At 41.0% G+C, this 24,829-nt stretch overlaps 3 protein-coding genes across 3 annotated transcripts; all 3 read left to right on the top strand.

Annotated features, from left to right (window-relative positions):
• The first annotated feature begins 1,074 nt into the window (after positions 1 to 1,074).
• On the top strand, positions 1,075 to 11,374 carry LOC146471252 (uncharacterized). The gene is made up of 5 exons (XM_085121072.1): positions 1,075 to 1,229; positions 2,168 to 2,208; positions 2,592 to 2,640; positions 3,651 to 3,731; positions 11,022 to 11,374. Exons 1-5 carry the CDS (start codon positions 1,125 to 1,127, stop codon positions 11,121 to 11,123), a joined length of 378 nt encoding a protein of 125 aa, XP_084977198.1. The 5' UTR covers positions 1,075 to 1,124; the 3' UTR covers positions 11,124 to 11,374.
• A 635-nt stretch (positions 11,375 to 12,009) lies between these two features.
• On the top strand, positions 12,010 to 17,038 carry LOC146471251 (solute carrier family 49 member 4 homolog). Its single transcript, XM_085120953.1, has 3 exons — positions 12,010 to 12,445; positions 14,476 to 15,163; positions 16,370 to 17,038. Exons 1-3 carry the CDS (start codon positions 12,133 to 12,135, stop codon positions 16,791 to 16,793), a joined length of 1,425 nt encoding a protein of 474 aa, XP_084977079.1. The 5' UTR covers positions 12,010 to 12,132; the 3' UTR covers positions 16,794 to 17,038.
• Positions 17,039 to 19,695: 2,657 nt separating this feature from the next.
• LOC146471250 (solute carrier family 49 member 4-like) lies at positions 19,696 to 24,435 on the top strand. The gene is made up of 3 exons (XM_085121071.1): positions 19,696 to 20,078; positions 21,020 to 21,695; positions 23,385 to 24,435. Exons 1-3 carry the CDS (start codon positions 19,742 to 19,744, stop codon positions 23,791 to 23,793), a joined length of 1,422 nt encoding a protein of 473 aa, XP_084977197.1. The 5' UTR covers positions 19,696 to 19,741; the 3' UTR covers positions 23,794 to 24,435.
• The last annotated feature ends 394 nt before the right edge of the window (positions 24,436 to 24,829 follow it).

The raw sequence follows: 24,829 nt of genomic DNA, 5'->3' as shown, positions 1-24,829 counted from the left end.
CAAAGGGAACCGAAGGTCGGACACTCTAAGGGATACTAAGAGGCAAGGCCCGGTTGCATAAAGCTTCTTAAGATAAATGTGAATAGTAGTTTACTGCAGCCGATTCCCGCGCTCTAAAGGTTTTTCTTGATTGCTTTACTGGACTGCTTAGTTGAAGGCAATCAAGAGAGGATCTCTTGAGGCAGTTTATTGAGGACAGGAACACAAAAATAGCACGAGAAACACCTTTGAAATGCGGGAACGGACTGCAAAAGACAGTTATAAAATTAAAGTGGGGGGAGGGGGAGAGTTACACGAGGCCGGTGGGGAACTACCCCTGCAACATGTTCCTATTACATGCCCCGACCTTAAAGGGGAAGTATCACTGGAGTTTGGTGTTATATCAAAAACTCCAAAGGTTTTTTGTATTATTATTAGAGAGAGACTGGAATTTTATATAAATTTTTGATCGGCTGCCCCATAACAGCTTGCATTGATTTACCGCAGAAATCCTGCGGTAATAAATTCCATTACCCCAGAGTCTCTCCTGGCGCCCACCCGCAGACGAAAAAGCCTGAGGACTTGGGGAACGGGATTGGTAGTTTTGGTGATATTTTGTTTTACACTTTTCCACAAAGATATGTGACCGAGTGAAAGGGAATGCCAGGCTCTAGTTAAATCGCAATATACAGCATCTCCTGTCACCCAGAAAGTCAGTCACATGGAATGTGATTCACCCCGCAAAATCAGGCAAAAATCGCAGTAAAAAAACTACGTTATATAAGCAAGTAAAAACGAAAGACGTTTTTGAGTCATTTTAAGTCAGCACTGAAAATGAAATTGATTGCACACAGCTGTATAAACCAAATTATTTCCACTCAAATGTCTTTGTCCAGTGAAGTATTTGTTTAGTGCACTCAATAGGCCCTTGAAATAATAACACTTAGCCATCAATTATCTTTGTTTACTGAGCCATAAAACCACGAGTTTGCATAACAACGCCATAATAAGCGTTAAGTACACAGTTTACCATGGCAACGGCATGCTAGGTCAGTGAGTATTGTATTATTGGAACGCTTGCTGTAAACGCATTGACATAACTGAAATAATAATTATTGAAAGACTGCTGAAGAGTTCGTTTAAAAATGTCTGATGATCGATTACTGACGACTAGCTACAGATATGAAGTGCATAACCCTAATGCAAAACTGCTTCGTAAATCCCTTGCGTTGCAGAAATCGAGGATTGAGGTAAGGAAGCTCCTTAAAACTATTAAATAACGACTGCAAATGCAAACCACTTATCGAGCAGCCGAGAACGATAAAAACCTATAATAAGTTCCTGAGCCTTACGCGCCGTTTGATTTGATATAAATTTCCTTGAATTTGTTTTCCGTTTGCAAGATTACAATTGAATATTCAACACGTTTAATTTTTCTCCTCAGTCAAAGACACACATCACACCTTAAAAGTGATATCTCCTTGGTTCAAAAATTATCCAGAACTTTGTTCATAAAGAGATTAGCGACGTTTCTATTGCAACATTAAAATTGGTCCAGTTGAACTCAGCCAATTGTGTACACTTAACAAACAAAATCCAACAGCGGACGTTAATTACAATTTTTGTTTTTAATACCCATCTTAACTCAAAACGTAACATTCAAGGACGTTTGTGTATATGAACTTCAACTTCTAAGGAAACCTAACAGTGAAAGTTAATTTAATTCATTTATTTTTTAACGCGCATTTTTAAGCACTTGGAGCTGTTAAATTGAATCGCGCCAACGGCTTGTTAAATTCACATATTTCATTCCTTTAGCTAACACCTCAATTCATGAGGTTTTCAAAACTGGCATTATCAGTAAAACAAACTGTCGGTTGTTCAAAGCGCTTCTTTTATCAGAGTTAACTTTTTTATTAGCTTACTTTGCGTCAAATATCTGATACCTGCAGTTCGTAAATTAGTTCCATGGAAATAAGATTGATCTACAGAGGGGCTACTTGACAAGAGCCCGTTAGGGTTTCTTTGATCTTCTCCCCAATGTTTTGCTTTTTAGATCTCCAATATTGTCCAATTATCCGTGTAACTTATGTCCACTAAAATAAACATTTATTCATTCATTCACTCACCAACCCACGCACTCACTTAGATGTTACGTTTGAAGTATTTTTGTTATCGTTCAATACAGAAAGATGAAGAGATCGCAAGACGAACAGAAGTGGAAAACAAGTGAGTTGATTCATTTCTTATTACTGATGATATGCGCACAAGGTGAGACTGCCAACTCAAACACCTGCTAATCTTGAAAAGCTGATTTGACAGCTCTTCCATACTAAACACCTACGCGCGTCAGACCACTTAAATGAAACGGAACTATGCATGAATTCCTTCCTCTTTTTTTTGTTGCTGGACGAGGATTTTTTTCCCGTTTGAGTCTTTAGATGAAAATCCGAGCTATTGAGTAAAGTTCTTCTACTTCTTCTTCTTCTTCTTCTTCTTCTTCTTCTTTGATTATTTCATTATTTTTATATTTTTTTTGACGTTTCATCGCGATTAAATGTATAATGGTATCAAATCTGAGTTTTTTCCCTGCCCTAATTATTTTTGTACAGAGCTGCAAGTGCATTAGAGACAGCCCGATGGTTCACCGGCCTTGAGGAGGTAAGTTATGTTTCCGTCTGCGTTTCATTCCCGGATCCGGACTGGTCAGTGGAAGCATAAACTCTTCTACAGTGGGCAATGTAGACTTGCAAGCTTTTTTATGAGCTTTTTTAGACCGCGAGCGACGACCTCGCGAGTTTGGCGAGCGGAGCGAGCTTTTTTATGAGCTTTTTTATACCGTGAGCGACGAAGTCGCGAGGGGTCCGCGCCATATAAATCGGACGAAGGTCTTTTTGAAAGTCTATGGGCCATGTGACCATAAGATCAACCAACAACAAGCCTTCCGCCATCTTTATTTGGAAAGTCTATAATATATAGGCGTTCATGAGCTGCTGTTGTTCGAGATCTTCTGTTTCGTTTTGGATACCGCGAAAACTAGCCTGAGAATGAGGTGTGTGTGTGTGTGGGGGGGGGGGGGGGGGACTTAAGAACTGCTCGGGGTCCACCTTCAAATGTGCAGGTTTGTGCTGCGTATTAATTTGTTTCATTTAATGGTTATTTAAATTGTGTGGTATATACTAAAACAATTATTTACCTCAGTGTCGGTGAAAGTGATGGATATTTACCTCGCCGTTTCGCGGCTCGGTAAATATCCATCACTATTCACCTCCACTTCGGTGAATAATTGTTATTATTATTATTATTATTATTATTATTATTATTATTATTATTATTATTATTATTATTATTATTATTGTTATTATTATTATTATTATTATTATTATTATCATTATTATTATTATTATTATTATTATTATTATTAATTTATTTTTGGAACGGTTTTCCCGCATGTAACAATAGCAAACACCCCTAATACCAAACACCCTGACCCAAACACTAGCAAATAGCACTAACATAGCTCTGTTTTGATTGGGTCTTTGAACTGTGGGCGTACAAAACCTCCCCCGAGAGCCGTTCTAAAAATACATCTACTCGTGAAAGGGTTGAATCCAAGGCTGAGTACGAGATATAGAGGCTCCAACTGTTTATTCTTACTAAACTGTTTTCAGGATAGTGAAAAGAAAAGAGAGAAACGAGAAGCCGAGTTAATGAACAGTGAACTGAAGATGGTAAACGAGGAATTTATGAAGGTGAATTATAATATAACTTTGGATAATGGTACTGTTTACCTAAGCTTGCCGCGCAGATATTTTACTTCCGTTGTCCTTTTTTTCTAGACTCAAAACACCAGAGGATTTTTTTCGTCTCAAGAAATCTATTTATTTTTTCAAATTCGTTTCCTACGGATTGGCAAAAACTGACCCAGTATGTTTCTTAAATATTGTATAGTTTTTAAAGTAAAAATCTGCGTTCGATTCGACACCACCTTCCCCCTACCTTCTCTCCCCCCTCCCTACCCCCAACCCCGCTCAATGGGAACCAAGGTTACTGACCGGAGGGCGTTGTAATTGAACTATCAACGCACTCTTTAAAAACGTAATTGAAACCTGGAACCTGCACTGGGTGAGGGGTTTGTTTGCTAAAGAAATTATGGCGTTGCGTCGGTGAGTCTCTGAGTGAAAACGAATGCTTGGCTTTATCATATTAGTTGATAAGGTAAATTGACTATCCCCTCGTCAGATCGAACTTATAGGGACGAATTATAGGGGAAGTATCACGTGAATCAGTTTGATATCATTTCAAAAAGCAAAAATGTTTGTCTGTAAACAGAAAGAAAACAATAATTGTCTAGTTTTGTTATAAATTATTGTTAGGAAACTCGACCAACACAGCTTTCCTCTTGAACACAACGTTTAATGCTCATTAGACATCGATGTACAACCTTTGACGTCCGATCTAGCGACATTACAACACTTTCGATATACGAGCGAGATGAACAAGGGCACGTGACTTACAACGCTAATTTACTAGGGTAGGGTAGGGTAGTCATAAGTCCAGTCTCTCACGTTTCTTGACCACCCTTCCTGATCTGGTGCGACGGGCTGTAACATCCTCCCCACCTTGTCCTCCTTCGGGGAGGACAACACTGAGTCTAGGTTCAGGAACAGGAACACTCTGAGCGGGAACAACATTCGACTGCAGTTTCTCCCCACCATGTAAAGGAACTTCTTCTTCTTGTAGGGTGGCAGATTCTATTTCCAATCTATGCAGACGTTGTACAGGCCTAGTTAGGATGCTCTTTTGTACTCTCACTGTTGCAGTTCGTACAAGTCCGTCTTTGCCAAGGTGGACCTTTTCAACTCTACCTAGTGGCCATTTTCCACGAGAAACGTTATCTTCAGAGACCAGCACAATATCTCCTACTTGAATGGGTGCTGTTTCCTTCTGCCACTTGTTTCTCACTGTAAGCTGATAAAGGTACTCTTGCTTCCACCTTCTCCAGTAGTGGTTGAGCAATCGTTGGAGATAGAGATATCTTTCCATAATTCGCTTACTAGACTCTTCCAATTGATCATCTTCAGCGTCAGGTAACTGTTTAAGTGATCTTCCAATGGCAAGATGAGCAGGTGTGATTGGTAATGGATCTCTGTTGTCGTCACTTACTCCGGTCAGAGGTCTGGAGTTGATTACACCTTCTATCTTGATGAGAAGTGTATTCAGCTCACTGAAGGAGAGAAGTGCTCTTCCAAGAACTTTGCGCAGTGGTTCCTTAACTGCTCTACAAAATCTTTCCCACCATCCACCTCTCCATGGTGAGCGTTCTGTGATGAATCTCCACTTAATCCCTTTAGCTGATAACTCTGACTTGATTCGATCTTGATCCAAAGTGTCCCACAGCGACTGGCTCTGTGACTTTGGCTGGTCATACAACTTCTTAATCTCTCTACTTGCAGCTTTGAAGGTTTTTGCATTGTCTGACCACACTGTATGGCAAAGACCTCTGCGATTTGTCATGCGACTGAAGGCTTGCAGAAATTCATCTGTCGTTAGGCCATTTGTAAGCTCCAGGTGAACCATACGCGACGATGCACATGTGAACACACATACATATGCTTTCTTGACACTTGAGCACTCTTTTACATATAAGGGTCCAGCAAAGTCAGTACCAATGTGTACAAATGGTAAGGAGGTTGACACTCTTTCCTCGGGTAGTGATCCCATCTTCTGTTTGCAAGGTCCGACTCGCTGTCTCTGGCAAGGCACACATCTTCTAATAACACGTTTGACATCACGTCGTCCTTGGGTAAGCCAAATCTTCTGTCGTAAGACTGATAGTACAGTTTCTGGACCCGCATGCAACATCTGTCTGTGTACATCTTGTATCAACCTTGCAACTGCTGGATGTCCATGCGGCAAGATTATTTGGTGCTTGTTCTCTTCAGGAAGGTCGGCGAACTGTAGTCTTCCACCTACTCTAATCACTTTATCTTCTTTGTCATAATAAGGGTCTAACTTTAGGAGGCGGCTACTGTTGGGTAGTGTTTTTCCGGCTTTCAACTGCTCGTAGTCCTCTTTATAGACCTCTTCTTGAATCCACATACAGCACTTCAACTCTGCCTGTTTCATCTCCTCAGCTGACAATTCGGTCTCCTCAGACCTCTGTTTCATCTTGAAAAACTTTACGGCTCTCAGTACGTAAGCGGTTACTCTGATCAACTTCATCCACGTTCCATACCGTGACATATCAAGCAATGGCTCTACTACAACTGCGGTACAACCATGGGTAACTCTTCTTTCCTCTTCGCAAGATTCAGGAACGGTATATTCACTTCGCGGCTGAGTAGGTTGAGACGCACAAGGATGCAACAGCCATGGGGGTCCATTCCACCATAGCGTGCTTGAAATCATATCACCACAGGTCAATCCGCGTGTCAACAAATCTGCAGGATTCTCTTTGCTAGGACAATACTTCCAGTATTCAGGGTCCCATGTTGACTGTATTTCTGCTACTCGGTTTGCTACGAATGGCTTCCAACAAGAACTCCGTCCTCGGATCCAATGAAGTGCTACCATGCTATCTGTCCAACAAACAACGCTATCCATCTTGATTGGCAAAGTCTCTGCAACATATTTCAACAATCTGGCATTCACTACTGCCGCTAGAAGCTCTAATCTTGGAAGTGACACTGTCTTGATAGGTGCAACTCTGGATCTTGACATAACTAGCTGTGATGACACCTGGCCTTGCTTATCGGTTATTCGAATGTACACTGCAGCTCCGTACGCCTTCGGGGAAGCATCTCCGAAACCGTGTAGTTCGATCCTATGGTCAGGGGTGACACCATTTCCAAAGCAACGGGGAATGGTCACGTCTTTCAACTGCAACAAATCTGATTTCCATGATGACCACTTCTCTTTGGTGTCACTGTCCAATGGGTCATCCCACTGTAGTCCCTTCCGCCACAGCTCTTGAAAAAGGATTTTTCCTCTTACAGTGAAGGGTGATATCAGTCCCATTGGGTCAAACATTTTCGATGCTAGGCTCAGTACGCTTCTCTTCGTCATTGGGTCATGACATGAGATGATGCCGTTTGGTGCCAGGAATCTGAAGCAGTCAGAGGTCAAGTCCCATGACACACCAAGTGCCTTGAGTGGCTCACTTGAATCAAACATTACTAGTGGCGACGAGGCTCTCTTAGCTGGGTCTATGCTATCCATTACAAGCTCTGAGTTGCTTGCCCACTTTGTCAAGTTAAACGCTGCTGTAAACATGATTTCTGACATCTCCTGTTGGAGTTTCAAGGCAGAGCAGTCTGTCTCGGCTCCTGTTAAGCAGTCGTCCACATACATGTTTTGTAGGATTTCCCTTGCAGCATCAGGGAATGTCTCTGCATACTTCTTGGCGTGATTATGGACGGTTGCAATTGCAAGAAATGGACTAGAGTTCACTCCAAACGTCAATCTTTGCATTCTGTAGACTTTGGGTGGTTCATTGATCTGCAAATCTCTCCATAGGTACCGGTGTACATCTTGATCCTCTGGTGCAAGCTTCACTTGAAGAAACATCTTCTCAACATCTGCCATTAGGCCGATTCTGTGGGTACGAAAACGGATGAGAACAGATGCCAGGTTAGGTTGTAATGCAGGACCAGGAAGGACGCAATCATTGAGAGAAACTCCACCCTCTTCTCGTGCAGAAGCGTCAAATACAATTCTGCACTTTGTTGTCCTTTTGTCTGCGCGGAACACTGCATGGTGTGGTAAGTAACGGACAATACCATCTTCATTTCTCTGCTCAGATACTTCTTCTGCAAAACCTTTCTCTACATATTGGTTGATTGCAGCACAGTAAGATTCAGCTTTAACAGGATCTCGTTTCAGCCTCCTTTCGATGCTTTCGAGTCGTCTCACAGCTTGTGCATAATTGTTCTCTAGTCTGGGATGATCCTTCCTCCAGGGCAGTTGAACTTCATAGTTTTGTCCATCAAATTTCAGTCCTTTGTTGAACTCAGCAACTGCATATTCTTCCTCTTGAGACATGGTTGGGTTTTCAGCTTCAGTAATGCCAATTGATTCTAGTTCCCAGAACCGTTTTAAACTCGCAGTGACTTCATTGTTCTCTATCACTGTTAACATAGATGTTGAGTACTTTGAATAGCAATCAATGGGTCCAGTAAGAATCCAGCCAAGGTGAGATTTTACGGCAATCAACGAATCAGCGGTTGGTCCTCTCTTGTGTATCCCAGTTACAAATGAGTAATAGTAATCAGCACCAATGAGAACATCTACTTGAACTGAATTACGAGGGTAGGAGTCAGCAAGAGTTAAACCTTGTAGGTGAGGATTGTTCTGAAGAATTAACCTGACAGGACCAAGGGGGTTGCAGATCTTGGGTATGGTAAGGGCTTCCATTTCTACAGCTTCTGTTGGTTCTCCCTTAATCGGTAAGAGAGCGAATCGTACTCTTTGTAATCTCTTGGTTTCACTGGTTTCCCCACCTAATGTTGTGACACTCAATAACTCTGTGGGGCCTTGCAAGCCAAGAGACTCTGCAATGTTCTTACGTAGGTACGAGCGTTGACTTCCAGAATCTAAAAGAATACGAACTGTCATTTCCTGACCATTCACAGATAACCTTGCTACCGCTGTCTGGAGAAGTGTCTCCTTCACATGCGAGGTAGGTTGGGTTGAGGCCAATCCACTAAGGGTGCTATTGGTCACGTGCTGGGGTGAAGTACTGGGTACATGCTGAAGTGTAGAGGTAATTGGGTACTGGGGTGTGGTCGCTAGGGGCTGGCCATGCAATAACTTGTGATGATGTCGACCACAATTTGCAACTGAACACTTGGGTTGGCGACAAATTTTGGAGAAATGCTTGTAGTTGCTAGGCTTTAAACAATTGTAACACAGCTTGCTTTCTTGGACTAGTTTCCATCTTTCTTCCACTGACTTCCCATTAAACAATGGACAGTTTGGTGAACCATGATCTGCTTTACAAAAACTACAACTTGGATTATTTAATGGTGGTCGTGCTTCACTGAACAAGGCAGAAGCAGTTGATACTCGTTCACGGTCACTTGTATGAGTGTACGCTGACTTCTTGCTTTCATTTCTACCCTTACTGGAACTACGATTATTTGGGTAAGTATTTGTGTGAAGGCCTCTCTCTCCTGCCTCTTTGGACACAACTTGTCGATTAAGGAATTTAAAGAACAAATCGAGATCAATTTCGTCCTCAGGGGTGTCTGCAAGCTCCAACTCCCACTTTTCCAGTAACTGAGGGGGTAATTTTGTCTCGAACATTGGCAATAGGATGCATCCGTGGCTCACTGGGTTTTCCCCGAGAGCTTCTAAAGCTCTAGTTCTGTTCTTTAGTGTATCATAGAGATCTCGGAGTGAAGATGCACTAACACTAGACTTGGCATCCATCTTAAGCACAGATTTCACTAAGGATGAGATTATCACACGCTTTCTTCCATATCTGTGCTTGAGACATTCAACCGCTGGTTGGTAGTTTGCTCCTGTCACCTCAAACCCTTCTATAGTTTGCAAGGCATTACCAGTCAGCACTGAACGCAGATAGGTAAACTTTTGAACGTTTGGCAAGTCATCATTGTTGTGCACTGCAGCTTCAAACTGATCCCAGAAGTTTTGGAATTTCAACACATCACCATTAAACTTTGGTAGCTCAATCCTGGGCAATTTCAGGTTTGATGATTGGCGACTTTCAGTATGCGCACTTTCTTGGGAGCTTTGATCTTTTACTTTGCTTTCCTTACTAAGGTATTCATGGGCGGAATCAACAGCTTTATCTATGACATCCAAAAGACCCTTCCAACTACGAAGCTCTTCTTCAATATTCTCTTCTGCGATCAAAGCGATTATCTGATTTCTTAACTGAAGATAACTCTCTCGACACTGGGTTAATCTTTCGATTCTGAGCTGTACTTTAATCTTGTTGTTGGCGTTTTGAATTAGTTCTACAATGTCACGAATCAAATCGTCCATATCCATTTGCAATGTCTTAGCCTTTCGTTTAATGGAACTTATTTCCTGGGCTTGTTCCTCATTAACCGGTCGAGGAGACTCTTTCGAAACCTCAGTGAAATTCGAGCTCTCTTGCAATTCTGGCTTAACATCAACATTGGACTGCAAAACATATTGAGCGTTTACTAACCGTTCAAGTAAGACCTTCTTCTTTCCAGTCGTCGGCAAACCCTTTTCGTTAAGCCTTCCGCGAAGTTGTTCGACTGTGAGGGAAGATAAGTCCTCTTGTTTAAGCATTTCGCTGCCATGATTACTCGCGGCCATCTTGACGCCACGTGGTAAATTGCTGTTGACCGTACGAAAATTCAACTCAGTCAATCCACGGCATAAATATCGTCTTCATCCGACTTCGAAGGACCAATTAATGTTAGGAAACTCGACCAACACAGCTTTCCTCTTGAACACAACGTTTAATGCTCATTAGACATCGATGTACAACCTTTGACGTCCGATCTAGCGACATTACAACACTTTCGATATACGAGCGAGATGAACAAGGGCACGTGACTTACAACGCTAATTTACTAGGGTAGGGTAGGGTAGTCATAAGTCCAGTCTCTCACGTTTCTTGACCACCCTTCCTGATCTGGTGCGACGGGCTGTAACAATTATCACCCAAGTGCAATAAAACTGTCGCCAGTGCCTCTGGCCAGTGACAGAGTAGGTAGGCATGGATTGAAACTTGAAAAATGTTAGGCTTATGTTTTTCAAGGTCTCCCATTATTGTTTCCAAAATGCGCTAGAACAGATCACGAGTTGTTCCTTTCACGAAATGAGTTGATTTCTTTCCTCTCGTCGTTCTAGAATTATTTTGTAGCCAAGTGAAGGTATTATTTCACCATTTTTAACAAAAGAGGTCAAAAATCCCATGACACTTCCCCTTTAAGCCCACGCTTGAAACTTCAGCTCGTTCATCTCTTTAAGGGGACTTATTTTTCATTACCGATACCCGGCAAACATTTGATTATTGTTTTATTTATTCATTTACTTAGATTCGTCGTGCCCAGTTGCGGAAGTTGCTATTAGAGGAGAATATACAGTACGAGAAGGAACTAAACGCTAAAGGAAAATCTTTCTACAAGAAAAGAATTTAACAAGTGTCAAATATTTTGATCCCCCGCCTAATCAAGACTCAAGTACTCACTTAACTAGTTGACTTTTCTAATATGCAGAAAGATATCATGTGCAAATTAATAAAACTTATAAGGCCAGCTTCGAGCAGGACTTGAACGGAAATGTGTACAGTGGTAAAACAAAATTATAGATAAAACCCAATTAAACAAACAAAAACAAATAACTTGTCTCTAGCTCTTTGCTCGATCAACACTCTTTAAATTATTGCAAACAAATGCTCCTAGAATGCAGTCTAGGTCAGCGGACGTTGTAAAGTGCTGGACCTGAGCTGCTATGAACCTCACTATAAAAGGGAGGCTAAGGGCAAAACTTTTCATATGAAAATTAGTTTTGATAAATGAAAATCAATTTGGATAACAAAAACTTTGCATTAAGCCTCTCTTTCATAATGAGGTTCAAAGCAACTCGGAAATGGTCTATTATAGTTCTGCTCTCTTCAATGTCTTTGTTCCTTTCATATAACTGATCCTTAATGGGATCCTACGTGGAAACAGGGCTGCTTGACTTAGGACAAATATTCCTTCGTTTATCAAGCGAAACGAAAGTGGTTAGGGTTGATCGCAGGTTATTTGAAACGCGGCCTGCAACACTTCTTACGCGGACACTCGGGAATGGACAGAGATCACACGGGCAAAACGGGGACCATTTTTGCCATTTTGCGTTTTCGTCCTTCTGGTTAACAACGACAACAAGTATAGCTCTCGCGCGGGGCTCCTTCCTCCTCCTCCCCCCCCCCCCATCCCCCTCCTTCCCGTTCCCCTCCCCGAGAGCTTGCTCGCAGGCTACAACAAGTAGCTAACAAGTAACTTTATTTCCATGCCAGCCGAAGATGTGGTACGTGCATGCCCCCACCCGTTCCCGTCAAGTAACCGGTTTGTCTTTTCCATTGCTCGTCCCATTCCCCACTCCTCGTTCTGGCGGTGATTCCAAAGCGCCAGAGGTCACGAAATTGTCATTTGCGTATTTTTAATGGAGGAAGGCGAAGAAACTTCTCTTTTGCAACACGAATCGAATCCAGAAGGTAGTGCCTGTGCGAATGAAGGAGGTCACGGTTCGAGTTTTGTGCGATGTAAAGTCTACAAGAGGCGGTGGTATGTCCTTTTCGTCTTCTCGTTGACGCCGATCGTGTCCAACTTCATGTGGAATGCATGGGTTCCCATTCAGCGGCCCTGTCGACTTGCGTTTGGATGGGAAAGGTGGGAAATTCTTCTGTTGTCTTCACTGGGGGCGATTGGACCCATCTTGGGGGTTTTTCCTTCGACTTGGCTCATGGATACAAAAGGTGAGCTTTCGTGCAGCGATCGAAAAACTAACTGCCTAGTATGTAGGGAATTCTCCTGGTGGAATTTTGATGATTGCTTTTCGGAACGTTCACCCAATTTCAGTCACGAGTAACACGAGTCAACCTCGAGCCCGAGTCAAGCTCGAGTCACGAGTCAAGCTCGAGTCACGAGTCAACTCCATCTTGTACCCATTCCCGGAGACCCAGGGGCAGATAGTCGGGTCAAAAGGAAGTCGAAGCGCGCGGCTAAGTTTACAAGAACGAAAGAGCGAGCCCAGAGCGAGCCCGTGGGATTCTACCCTAGTTCCCGAAACCATTAAAATCCTTGTCTCTGATTGGGCACAAAAATATTTTTGTGCCCAATCAGAGCCCAGCCTTTTCGTGTTACTTTCGTGACTTCTTATTCGAAGGTCTGTTGATCGCCTATTCTGCTGTTCGCCATTACTCGTCCGCCTCATGCTGGAGGGCTTCCTTCGATCGTGAAGTACCACTGAAAAGAGACCCATAAAACCGAAGAAATCTCGAAATTTAGCATGTTTGTAAACCAACCTGAAAAATCATCAACAGAGAAAATCAGACTGTGGACTAATCGAAGGCTAAAATTCGGTAAACTCCAGAGTACGATAATTTTCAAGTCCATGCGCATGCAACTAGGCCATTTTCGTTCGTGTAGTCTCTCTTGTGTCAGCAGAAATACCGGTTCGCTTCAGCTTTATCGGGTTGTGGGAATTTCTCCTGCACGGGCTGGACAAGTATGCCGAACGGGCGGCCGGCCGCAAACTGAGCCACGCACACAGATTTCGTGCGGGAAGTTAGGGTGAGTAATCCTATTTCTTACCGCTACAGTATGTCTGAGCCCAGTTTCGAAAGTGACCATCCCGAAGCTTTAGATAGAAGTCTCTCGTCATTTTCCGAGGTGAAAAGTTTGAAAGCAGAGCAGAGATTTTTAATAGTGATAGAGAAATTAAAGTTGTTCACGGAAGAGATGTTTTCGCTCAGTTAGCCCTCTTAACTTTGTGCAAGTGTCTTGATTGTTGCTAAGTCATGGGCCGGTGATGTTTTTAATTACTGCTGATCGAAACAATAATTGTTATTAAACATGAACAAATTATACTCCCTGCCGATGCAATCGCGATCTCAAGTCGAGTTCATTGTGAATTAAAGGGGCAGTATCATTGGAGATCGATTGGAGATATCATGATTTTTGGCCAAAATTCACTAAATTTAAACTTTGAACACTGTGTTAATTAATTTCTCAGTCGCTTATTTAAAGAAATATTAATAGTGATTCTAAGACGAAAGGTTGAACCAAAATAAAGTACAACCGGCAATTTTTAGTGCGTTACAACAGCGAAATTTGAACCCCTCTCTATCTTGGTAATCTGCCGGCGAAAATATCCTTGGATAGTTTCTTTGCATTCTGATAGTGAAAGTCTTTAAATGGAATTTTGTCATTATATCTTGGCTGCTATTAACCGAATAGCCTCTTCCCGATTTTCGATGTGTTACTAAAAATAGCGTGATACTGTCCCTTTAAGTAAGTAAGTAAGAACGTTATTGTAGTGTCGAAGTCGCTAGCATGTAGCATTTTTTTTCACAAAATTAATCCCATTCCTCATTCATTCTCGCCATCTGATTTTCCTGAAAAGGGTTTGTCCAGCTTTTTGGAAACCAAGATACAGGGAACCCTTTCGCACCATTTTTAGACTTAATTATATTTTAAGCACAGGACAACCACTCCACGATGGGCTGCAGATGGTACATGTAAGCATCCAGTAAGCACGGGTGCAGCCAAACCCCACTCAAGTTGTGTAGTTTATGAGCTGCTTTATTAAGTCCAGCAGAGGATATTCCCAGCTTTAGCTCTTTAATTTGGTCTGAATAGGGCTGCAGTTTTTTTCTCAGGCTCTGTCAAATTAACAGTGGTTGTTTTGTGCATTAGGAATTAAACTATTAATATTACTAATTTAGTAATATTAATATTACTAATTTAGTAATATTAATAGATTATTCTCCTCTGTTAATTTCAGGACTGAGAGTCTCTGTCCTAGTGACATCCTTCATGTTATTATCTGGAAAACTGATTCAAGTGATTCCCTTCGCCAATGTTACATTAAGAACTGTTGTTATCTATTTTGGCCATCTGATAACAATGCTCCCAAGCTTCATTGCAAATGGTGCACCTCCACTAGTCTCAACAACCTGGTTTCCACCAAATGAACGAACAACTGCAACTGCTATAGGTACATTGGCTGCTGGTGTGGGGGCAGCAATGGCATTTTTTATTGGACCATCGATGGTACCAGCTAGTACATTTGAAAGCTCCAATAGCAGCAGAGTGAATTTGACAGATCAAAATCTTCATTCTATTGAAAGCAGGATTATGCATTATTTTTATGTGCAGATTGGTCTGGCTGCTTTTCTCTTTCTGTGTGTTGTCATCTACTTCCCTTCAAAACCACCTCTGCCTCCAAGTGTTGCTGCCTTGAAGAGAAATACTACAGAAATTGGCTGCAAGGATGGACTTCAAATGTTGTTACACAATGGTCCTTATTGGTTACTAGTCTTTGTTTTTGCCACAACATATGGAATTTATGGTGGCTGGTTGTCGGTTCTGGATATTGCTGTTCAACCCTTCAATGTAGATGAAAACACTTCAGGGTGGCTTGGTACTGGTGCTATGTTGGGAGGAATTATTCCAGCCATAATTATAGCAAGGTATCACATCACATTTTCAAATTTGATTAGTGCCAAGTTTACATGTTTCTCAGTCCAATATCCCTTCTTTATTTAAGTCAATCAGTAATTGGGCTGTATAGGACCAGGCCTACTCTTATTACTGTGTATACATTCTGTGCATCTCAGGATGGTTTCACAAACTCTTTCCATTCTTAAAGATGGTGCCTGCACTTACCAAGGGGTATTAAAATGCATTTTTGGTGGTTTAATTATTAATAGGCAGGAAAAGAAAATCTTTGCAAGGCAATTGAAATCCCTCCTCACCGCCCACCCCCCCCCCCCCCCCACCAAAAAAAAAAAAATGGGGAAAAACACATTTTTTTGAGAAAAAAGTGTAAGCTTCAATTTTGAATACATTATCATGTATTTCAAAGCCTTTTAGAAATTATTGTAAGTTGCTTAATATTTATCTCTAAGAATGGGGCAGTTACCCCCAATTTTCTTTTTGGATTTTAATAGCCGTAATGCTAAAATCTGTTTGTTTGTTGTTTTATTTATTTATTAATTTAACTGTGGCAAATGAATAACCTGTGGACTCTGAGCTTTACATGTAAATCCACTACTAATGATTTGCATGTTTTACTGCTGTCAATCATACATGTAACAACAGCAACAACTGGCTGACCATAAAAATACAGAAGCCGACAAAGTGGATCGAAATCTGCCAATTGTTACACAGTAACATGAACTTTTGACCCTGTTGAGCGAAATGTTTTCGTTTTCTTAAAGGTCTATTGCAGCGATTGATGGCAGTGAAATGCTAATGGGTGGTTGAATCTTGAACTTCATAATGAGAGTCCACATATTATTGAAACGCACAGAAAGTCATTAATATATTATAAAACTACACAAAATTACCTTAAGTTTGAATTTATGTTAAGGGTGATCCTGTGACTTCCCCCTTCCCCCTCCCTCCCCTAATTAATTAAACCAGGTTTGAATTGAGTTGTCAAATTCCAGGGATTTGTTCCAGGAAGTATTAGTTGCTGTGAGTATTATAATATTTTGGCCATGTTCACATCGACAGATGCATCCATTCTGCATGTTTCAATAGTCATGGCAGACAAGAAGTCCTCTTGTGTGTGTTTTTAACCAATAGCTGGTGTCTTCGACACAGCTTTGTAACAAATTCCTGATAGAGTGTAATCTAATTTAATGTACAAATAATTCATTTTCTGTTTCCAGGTTAGCAGATGTTGTAAAGCGCTGGACCAAAGCCATTCTAGTGGCGCTGTTCATTGGTACCGCAGTGATGCAACTTATTTTCACTTTGACTTGTTCAAAGATCTTGCCCTTCTCCCAAGGAATTTTGTTTGCATCCATCATTATCAGTGGCCTGCTGATCAATGGTATTTTTCCACTATTATTTGAGTTGATCATGGAATGTGTTTTTCCTGTGGGTGAGGGGATATCTGTTAGTGTGGGGCTTGTACTTGGCAATGCTGTCTGTATCTTGTTTGATGTCGCATTCATGTTTCCAATGTCTGATGTCCGATGGATGAACTGGGTGTGTGTTGGCGGCATCAGCTTTTGCCTTCCTTTGCTGTTTCTCTTCAAGAGCCAGTATCGGCGGCTTGATATTGACGCAGATGTTCATATAAACTGTTAGATATTTTAAAATTACTTGATACCAAGAATTCTCCAAGAGGTTCAGTTTCAGCTGAGCACTGTGTGCACCACGTTAGCCGAAGGCCTGGATGAATCCAAATTTCTGGTAGTAAGCACATCATACCACAATTTATTGAGAACGCAGGGAAGAATCATGTGAACTGGCAAAAAAATACATTCACTTTGAGAAGCTATAAGGGGAAAAAAATAAGAAAATGAAATAAAAAAATAACATTTGAAAGAAGAGTCATGGTTGGTCAACTGCGCTTTCAAAATTTAGCCTCAGTTGGTCCGAGTCATGGGTAGATTAAAAAAAAGAAAATTGGAAAAAGAGAAGGCTAGGGAGGGGTGGGGAGGGGGTAGGATGAGAGTAGCAAGAAACCAGGAAACGCAGTAACCGAACATCAACCATCATCTGAGGTCACGAAATTATTAAAGCCAGGGTTGACTACAAAATAATCGATTTGTTGTGCAAGCTCGAAAGAAGAAAGCACTCATACTTATATCATAAAGTTTCCAAATGTGCAAAAAAAATGGATGAAAGCATAATATTTAAACAAACTTAACGTGACTCTGCATAAAGAATGTACAAAAAATATAGGTTGATTGCACGTTACGTCATGGCAGCCACCTTGGTGGTATGGAACAAAAACATTTTATCCTCTGGAAGTTTAATCCCATTTTTATACAAACTATGTGAGCAAATTTTCTTTTGTTTTTACCACCAACATGGTGGCAATGCAATCCACCTATAGGGTATTGTGGCCCGTAAAGAATTTCCCCGATTTTGTGTTCCTTTTTGTAGATTGATGTGATGTGAGGTATTTCAAGGCCTGATAAACTCTATCAATTCATTTCGATTAAAAAAGAGACTATTTTCAAGCACAATTAAAAAAAAAAAAAACAAACGTTAATGTTACAATAATATTCTCATTTGTAAGTAAAAAATCATATGATCTTATTATATCTAAAAATATATTTGGAAGTAAAATTAAGGTCCTTAATTTGATAATATTGGTCATTAAAAACAACTAAAATTACGAAGATTATTATTATTATTATTATTATTATTATTATTATTATTATTATTATTATTATTACTGTTATTATTATTTCTTTTTTTTAATTAATTTATTTATTTATTTTTTTTTTTATAAGAACATACTAAGACAGGTGAATCTCCTACTGAGATCTTTACCTCCCGCGATGCTCACCTTCGGCAGGTTTTTTGTACTGCTGTCTGATTGGCTAACACCGTAAATCAGAAAATTACCCTAAACAGAAAGGGAGGAAAAAGGAAAAAAAAAACGTTCCTGACGCCTTCCGCAGTCTGGGGTAAGTCAAGGCGTTCAAAATGGCGGCCAACTGATGCCATTCAAGACAGAGCGTCACCCGGCCAGGCCGAAAAAGGAGACTGGCTTCTCATGATGGCACAGGACACTTGTCGAGATTTACAATTTTTAAGGCCAAGTGGATCTGCTGAATAATGTATCAACAAAACAAATAGTGCATATGAAGTGGGGTTTAAATAATTTTCTGAATTCGAATGCGCAAAAATGCCCAAAGGTTCACCAAAACACTACAGTGACGTTGCAGTGAAGATAACCTTGCGTGATCACACCCCATCCCCCCTTCATTGGGTCATGATTTATCTATTGTTTCGTATTGGAGAGCCCTACTCCCTTCAATGACCATCACTCTGAGAGAACACATCAGGGGGCGGGGAGGGGGGGTACTCAAGGGAGTTTAATACAGGGAGGCTCCGTCCTGAGGTCTAAACCTTTACGCACTCATATACTATTTTTGACAACAACAACAACAACAACCAAAAAAAAAGGTGACCCTTTCATATACCTACAATAGAAACACACTACATGTATCTTTTTTTTCTTTGGGTCTGTTCGAGAAATTTTGAAAGGCCCCGTTTTATACATGTATAAAATACGTAAGTGACAGTTTTCTCAATAAGAGCCGGAGTCCCCAGACCAGGTAAATAGCCGAGGGAAATGGCAAAAATACTCACTGGCATTGGTAACTGATAGCCTCCCACGCAGTCGTTTATAGGGGACCCGTGTGGGAAGGAGGTAATACGAGTCCCCTAAAAACGACTGCGTGGGAGGCTATGGTAAAGATCGCAGAGCTCGATCGTGGCGCCAGTGGAATGCATCGATGGTTGCTGCAAGTATTTTGCGCACTTGATGAAAGGCTTAGAACTTTGCGAACCATTTGCGGCACTTGTCTCCAGCGTAGTTTTCCGGGAGGATTCATTTCAATACCAATAGTAGAGAATAACTTAATATAATTCTAAGGTATTATTTATTTTAGGGGCAGTCATATTACTGTTTTACTCGGATTAGTTTTCCCGCCATTCTCGGATCGCGGAGTAATGGGCTCCTGCATGGGGTAAAAGGGATTTTCGTTGGTTCTTGTAGTAAACTTTCCCAGGGGGTGGGGGGTTCTTATGAAAGGGGCGGGGATGCTCCTCGGAAATTTTGAATTAAACCCCTAAAGGAGACCGATCTGAGCATGGCCCAAACTTTTTTAACCCCCTAAAAGAGACCATTTTAAAACACAGACAAATAAAAAATACGGTAACTTTTCGCGTGCAACCCTATTAAAACGAGACCTTCACAGCTAAACCAGTACATGTAATGGCGATTTTTCCAGAACACCCTAAGTGAGACCAAAATCTGAAATTTACATCCCTAAGCGAGACGACGAGCATCCCTGCCTTTTCATATGAGAGCCCCCCCTGTAAACTTTCGCCCACGAAAATCCCTTTTACTCCACTATTAAACTGCCCCTGGGTCTCCGAGGAGGCGACATTCGTTTCTTGTGGCAGTCCCAAACTAGGTACCAACTCCCTCTAATTTTAGCGTCCAGTGCATTTTCGGCCTGGGCTCTAATCACACTAACCCCCAAAGCAACAGAACACACGATTACGGCCGCATGTCGTCACTTGTTATATTTGAAATGGACGAAAGCGATGAAACCTCTCTTTTACAAGACGAATCGAATGCGGAAGATAGTGCCTGTGTGAATGAAGGAGGTCATGGTTCGAGTTTTGCGCAATGTAAAGTCTACAAGAGGCGGTGGTATGTCCTATTCATCTTCACCTTGACGTCGATTGTGTCCAACTTGATGTGGAATACATGGTCTCCCATTCAGCGGCCCTGTCGACTTGTGTTTGGATGGAAAAGGTGGACAGTTCTTCTGTTGTCTTCACTGGGGGCGATTGGACCCATCTTGGGGGCTGTTCCTTCGACTTGGCTCATGGATACAAAAGGTATATTACTGCAAACTTGGGGCAGCCGGGTTCTTTTCCTTCCTTCCTTCCTTCCTTCCTTCCTTCCTTCCTTCCTTCCTTCCTTCCTTCCTTCCTTCCTTCCTTCCTTCCTTCCTTCCTCCCTTCCTTCCTTCCTTCCTTCCTTCCTTCCTTCCTCTCTCCCTCCCTCCTCCCCCCCCTCCCGCCCCTTCAATTCCTTCCTTCCTTATTTACATGACTCTTGTAGAAGATTTTCACATATAGTTAGAGGTGGGTGGGTGTCCCTTAAGGCTTGGAATCTCGGAATTTGAAGTTGGAATGTCCTGCCAAATGCTGACAGCACTTCGGACCGAAAATGTATAATTTTCCCATAAACGTTTCCAGACCCAGCCACCTAGGCCCCACTCAAGAGTTGCACTTCTGCCAAGTCAATTTTAATTAAGTTGAGTTCAACTCGTTAGAAGTCCAACATCTGCATCAGCTGTCGAATTTGGTATGACTTCCACACAGCCCATACCTTAATTATTTATCTCCGCATGAGCTGGCAGGGGGAAGCTCTCCCTACCATTGGGCAAATTCCATTTGCTTTCCTGAAAAATATAAATACATGATTGATTACGAAGAATGTCAGTGTTGCCGGAAATCTTTACCATTGTTAGCATTCCAAAGTACTATTTCTCACACACCGCTGGGAGCCATGTCTTAGCGGTGTGTAATTAAAACATTTTCCACTTATTTCATTCCAAACTCAGCCAGTGGAAAATCACCCTTCTCAAATGAATTTAAGCCAGGACCTCTCTGTAGATCACCCACCGGTGAGAGAGCTTTCCTGTTTAAATATTATTATTATTATTATTATTATTATTATTATTATTATTATTATTATTATTATTATTATTATTATTATTATTATTATTAAGCCAACAAGACTTATGTAAGTTGATTTACTCTCTTAATATCAGGACTAAGAATGTCTGTCCTGGTGACATCCTTCATGCTGTTGGTTGGAAAACTGATTCAAGTGATTCCCTTGACCAATGTTACATTAAGAACTGTTGTTATCTATTTTGGCCATCTGATAGCAATGCTCCCAAGCTTCATTGCAAATGGTGCACCTCCACTAGTCTCAACAACCTGGTTTCCTGCAAATGAGCGAACAACAGCAACAGCTATCGGTACATTGGCCGCTAATTTTGGAGCAGCAATGGCATTTTTTATTGGACCATCAATGATACTTAATACCTCCAATAGCAGTGAAGTGAATTTAACAGATCAACAACTTCATTTTCTTGAAACCAGGATTATGGATTACTTTTATGTTCAGATTGGTCTTGCTGCTTTTCTCTGTCTGTGTGTCGTCATCTACTTTCCTGCAAAACCACCTTTACCTCCAAGCATTGCTGCCTCAAAGAGAAAAGCTACAGAAATTGGCTACAAGGATGGACTTCAAATGCTGCTACACAATGGTCCTTACTGGTTACTTGTCTTTACTTTTGCTGCATCATTTGGCATTTACTTTGGTTGGACATCAGTTTTGGATCTTGCTGTTCAACCATTTAACATAGATGAAAAAACTTCAGGCTGGCTTGGTACTGGTGCCAGTTTGGCTGGGATTGTTTCAGGTGTAATTATTGCAAGGTAGCACATTAAAGTTGCTTATTTGATTAATACCAGCTAAAAACAGTTTATCTACTAGGTCCAATATCCACCTTTTCTTAGCCAAACGTTAATTGAGCCACATACATGTAGCTGTTTTAAATTATTGCCATAAGAATACATTGAATTCCTTTCTTGTTCTGACCTTTAATAACTTCCTGGGTTATCTAATTAACAATATTATTCCACAAGCGTGTGCTGGATGTGAGATGATAGATACACTGTAGCCCACAAGGTACGTGGCGCCAAGGTGGCTATAATAATTATTATCTCATATCCAACAAGCTTGATTGGAATAATATATTGTTTTATTAAAAACAATCAAGACATACATGTATTGCCAGATCTTGCTGATTTCACTTTGCAAGAACAACCAGAAGACAATAAATTATTTATTGGTTGTTTTGTTTGGCATGGTATAATGGCTTATAGTTATACCATGACTGCAAATCCCTGGAAATGTATTACCGATATACAATGATCCAATATTACTATTGTTCCCGTAATGTAAATTTGATCTGATTTCATTAATATGTACTTGCTAGTCTTTTCTCTTTCCCCTCCTCCTCTCCCGTCATTCAACCATATTTGAATTGAGTGATCATTAGTTTACTGTAGGGACTTGTTCCCTCAAACAATAATAGTCCCTGAATTGTGTGGAATTAAAAATGTCTCTGGAGCAAATTGCCATGTACTGTGACAAAGTGAAGACAAACAAAACATTAAACAACAAGAAAAACAAAACAAAATAAGTAATCACAAAGGTCACTGAAGTATGTTATGGAGATGTAAAAAAGCTAGTAACCAGTGTCTCCTCCCACTCATCATATTTTTAGATGGTGTTTGGGCATTATAGGAGCCACTGTCTATTTTATCATTGAATGTAATGTGTACATTCAATAAAATACATGACATCACAAACTGCTTTGTTTGCATTTTCACACTGACTTAATACAATGCAAATCAGTTTTTGACATCAAGTAAGGTCAATAGACCCATGCCCCCTACTAGCTCGGTCATGGGACAGATGATGGCAAGATTTCGTAACTTTTACAGCCTTTAAGAAGTCAAGATTTGGTTGAAAAAGGTGCGAAATACATGTAGCACAATATGTTTCGAATAGGTGCCAAGATACATTTAAGAGAAAAAAAAATTGGGGGTTAGGTGCACTTTAAGGCAGAAGCTAAGGTGATATTAAACACTTGAATTGGAATGTTTTGTTTGGATGGGATTAACTGAACTTTGTTAGCTAATAATAAAGGCTATTCATTTCTGCTCCAAAGGGACTAGAATAGTGTCATAAATTCTTGGTTCAGCTGTAGCTCAAATCCTCTGTCCACCTGTATTTGAGGATGGTTTCCCAATTTGGACCCTTAGTGGATTATTTCACAGAGCCCTTGAAAGTGTTACCTGTACTTTCTGATGCAAATATTTTGCCCTTGTTCGAATCAGTATGGTACATGTATGAATCATTAGCATGGTGTCGACCTGCTGTTTTCACCTGTGACCTGTGACAAGTATTCTGTGCCAACTACTGCAGTTGGCAATGTAACAGTACCCCCTGTTATGTGTGTGTTTTACTAAAGGGCTGTGTCTTGGATGCAGCTTTGTAACATTAGTTCCTGAAAGAGTGTAATCTAATTTAATGTACAAATAATTTTCTGTTTACAGATCAGCAGATGTTGTAAAGCACCGGACAAAAGCCATTCTAGTAGCGCTGTTCATTGGTACCATAGTGATGCAACTTATTTTCACGTTGACATGTTCAAGGATCTTGCCATTCTCCCAAGGACTTTTGTTTGCTTCCATCATTATCAGTGGCCTGTTGTTCAATGGTACTATCCCACTAGTGTTTGAGTTGGTCATGGAATGTGTTTTTCCTGTGGGTGAGGGGATATCTGTGGGTATGGGGCTTGTACTTGGTAATGCTGTGACTCTCTTGTTTGATGTCACATTCATGTTTCCAATGTCTGATGTCCGATGGATGAACTGGGTGTGTGTTGGCGGCATAAGCTTTTGCGTTCCTTTGTTGCTAATTTACAAGAGCCAGTATCGGCGGCTTGAGCTTGATGCCAATTAGGATTACATGAAGCTATTAAGAGAGTGCAATCATTAAGTAGTTAATATTCACTTAGTTGATATTAACTAAGCTCAAAGAAGTTTTTATTTGAGTGACCTTGTAACCCACACATGGTAATTACACTGTAGCTAGGTGATACATAAATGTCAGCTGAATGCATCCAATTTTTTTCACATGTTGCGAACACAACATACTGGAAGTGAAAATGTGGGGTAAAATCATGTAAGCTGGAAATTAGACTTTCTCAAAGTCGCTCGCTTGCTTCTCTTTGAATGGACCTGGCGCGAGCGACTTTTATCACTTGCAGCGCGCCAAATTTACAGCAGGAATTTTCCTCCTGTCGCATTATCCAATCAGAACCAGCGATATGAAAGTACACGTCAATCAAGCCAGATCATAACCAGATCACGCGCAAAGCTGTTCAAACATACAACACTAGCTCTTCGATAGCGATTGTTATTTCGGTCTACGACCAAGAACTTCTAAATTCCTCGCACTGATTACACGTTCATTTAACGACGCAATTCGTGTATGGGTTGCAAAAGCAAAGTACAGAGATGTCCGCGAACATCAGCGCAAAGTAATCGAAAGTCACTGTTGTGGAAAGGACGTGTTTTTATCGGCGCCCACAGGATGATCGGGAAAAAAAGCTTGACCCCATTCGTTTTCGATTTTCTACGTCACGGCGAAAGAAAAGAGGTTATGACCGTTGGCATCAAGAGGCGATCGATCGGTATTTTATGCTGCATTTTAAATGAGTGTTTTGATAATAACGAGATAAGCCTCAACCTTGTTCGGTATGGGCAATTAACGGTTGGCATAATATGCGAAAAAATTCCTTCTAACATAATGTGATTTTTGAAGCTACTCGTGCGTTCCATTATTGTGGTCGTGGAAGCGAAATGTCCCGCTTCCACTGCTTATGGCGATAGAAGCGAAACGTCTCGCATCCACACTCACAATAAATAAACAGTTTTGTCGGGTGAAAGAAGCGAGTTGTTTCGCTTCCAACAAGCAATAGGCGACAAAAAGCGAA

This window comes from Pavona decussata, unplaced genomic scaffold (genome assembly GCF_977016875.1).
Source record: "Pavona decussata unplaced genomic scaffold, jaPavDecu1.1 SCAFFOLD_105, whole genome shotgun sequence".
Lineage (NCBI taxonomy): Eukaryota > Metazoa > Cnidaria > Anthozoa > Scleractinia > Agariciidae > Pavona > Pavona decussata.
The sequence above is the reverse complement of the archived record's forward strand: the minus strand, read 5'-3'. Positions and strand labels throughout refer to the sequence as shown.